A 2068-nucleotide genomic window follows, 5' to 3' on the forward strand; every position below is an offset into this window, starting at 1 on the left:
ATATTGTTTCTAGAATGCAATTGAAATAGGCTCTATTATCCCACAGAACTAATGTTTATGGTTTTTTGAATAAACATAGAAACTGACTCCCTCAGTCTTAAAACTCACGATAGTTACATCTGTCTTACCTGAGTTCTTTTTTCAGGAAACCAACCATCAGCTCTCCCAGATACTATCAAGGAGCTAAAATTTACATATCACTGAATCGGGACAGTGAGACATCAGAATCTTCACCCATTATGATTGCCTAACTGACCTCCTGCTTCCTGTTGACCAAATTCTCTTTCTTACCCCTCCATAATACTTGTTTTCCCACATTTCTTCCCTGCTATGTAAACCCCTAATTTTACTTGGTCAGGGAGATACATTTGAGAATGGTGTCCCATCTCCTCGACTGCAGCACCCGATTAACGCCTGTTCCTTGCCAATGCTTGTTGTCTTAGTGATTGGCTTTCTGTGTGGTGAGATGCAGGATCTACACGAAATCCCTGGTATTTCAGTAACAAAATTCTCTGCAAGCTTCACTGCTTTGGCTTCTTGTAACCTGAAATCAAATTGATCCACAACTTCTGAGATAACTTGAATAATTCTAGGATTCACTTTGTCCACCACTGCTTACCAGCCTGAGCTTACCAGCTCCCAACCCTTCGTAGCTCGAATGAACTTTCTCAAAGGGTCATAGGTAACATTTACCTTTCTTCGTAAAATGCTAACTTTCTCTTTGTTCTTCCAACATACTAAAGACCACTGAGATTTCCTGTATGCCCCATTTGTGAAATATTTCTAGGCAAATAAAACACTAAGTTTAGAGATTCATCTCTACATTTTACTTAGACTTCAGTAGTTTACTCTAATTCTCTGTATTAAGACAATTCCTGCTGAGAATATCTATAGTGGCTTCTTCTGTGTTGTATAAAGTCCAACTGAAGCCATAAACTAGACTCCTCAGGTGTCATCATCTCTGTCTTTAGTAAATCAGGAGAGGCATTGCTATATCTGTGTAGTTGGGGCTGAGAAAGAGAAAAGAATTAGGGCGCCGAAGTTACTTCATGTCCCCATCTACCAACACCATCAGAGTGTGGCTGCATCTGAGGAACACTCTCAGCCCATAGAGGCATCAGGAGGAGCAGCTGGGGCAGCCCAGCCTCATACATCTGCTTCCCTGGGGGTTTATGTTCGGGTGTGTAACACTGTGGGAGGGTCACTGTTATACTGTAGACAGTAATAAGTTGCAAAATCTTCAGGCTGCAGGCTGCTGATGGTGAGAGTGAATACTGTCCCAGATCCACTGCCACTGAACCTTGATGGGACCCCACTTTCCAAACTGGATGCAGCATAGATCAGGCGCTTAGGAGCTTTTCCTGGTTTCTGCTGATACCAATTTAAATAAGTGCTAATGCCCTGACTTGCCCTGCAAGTGATGGTGACTCTGTCTCCTACAGATGCAGACAGGGAAGATGGAGACTGGGTCATCTGGATGTCACATCTGGCACCTGAGATTGGAAACATAAAAACAAATGTCCACACAATTAATCATGTTGTTAGACAATTTCCCTGAATAGTGAAGCAGTACTCAGAACCCTGGGCTGTGTAAACTGCTAGTGTTCTCCTTCCTTACCTGGGAGCCAGAGCAGAAGGAGCCCCAGGAGCTGAGCGGGGACCCTCATGTCCATGCTGTGTCCTGAGTGGTTCTGACTCCTACATGAAGTGTGACCAGCCTATTAATAAGTCTTCAGGGCAGGAGGATGTGCTCTGGAAACATGCAAATGAGCAGGGGATGCGGCAGGCTGGGCACAGCTGCAGGGTAGCTCATGTCAGTAACTCAGCAGCGACTCAGTGTCTCCAGGTGTCCCAGGTAAGATCAGGGTAGCAGAAATTTGTCTGCAGAGAATGTGTTTCTACTGGGGACTATTTTGTTATGAGAGACATTTTTTAGATTTTTTTTTTGACAATTTGATATATTCCTCAAAAGTCGATGGAGTAACATATTTCATTGGTGTATGGGGAGTATTTTGGAGGATATTCTTTTTTATAGGAAGCACATAGTAAAATATTAGATGACACAATT

At 43.0% G+C, this 2068-nt stretch overlaps 1 gene segment (V, D, J or C); it reads right to left on the reverse strand.

Moving 5' to 3' along the window:
- Nucleotides 1–1170: 1170 nt before the first annotated feature.
- Nucleotides 1171–1674, reverse strand: LOC112604961. The segment is given in 2 exon segments: nt 1171–1493; nt 1619–1674. Coding segments are annotated over 2 exon segments (378 nt in total).
- Nucleotides 1675–2068: the final 394 nt, after the last annotated feature.

The sequence above is a fragment of the Theropithecus gelada genome, chromosome 13 (genome assembly GCF_003255815.1).
Source record: "Theropithecus gelada isolate Dixy chromosome 13, Tgel_1.0, whole genome shotgun sequence".
In the NCBI taxonomy this organism is placed as follows: Eukaryota; Metazoa; Chordata; class Mammalia; order Primates; family Cercopithecidae; genus Theropithecus; species Theropithecus gelada.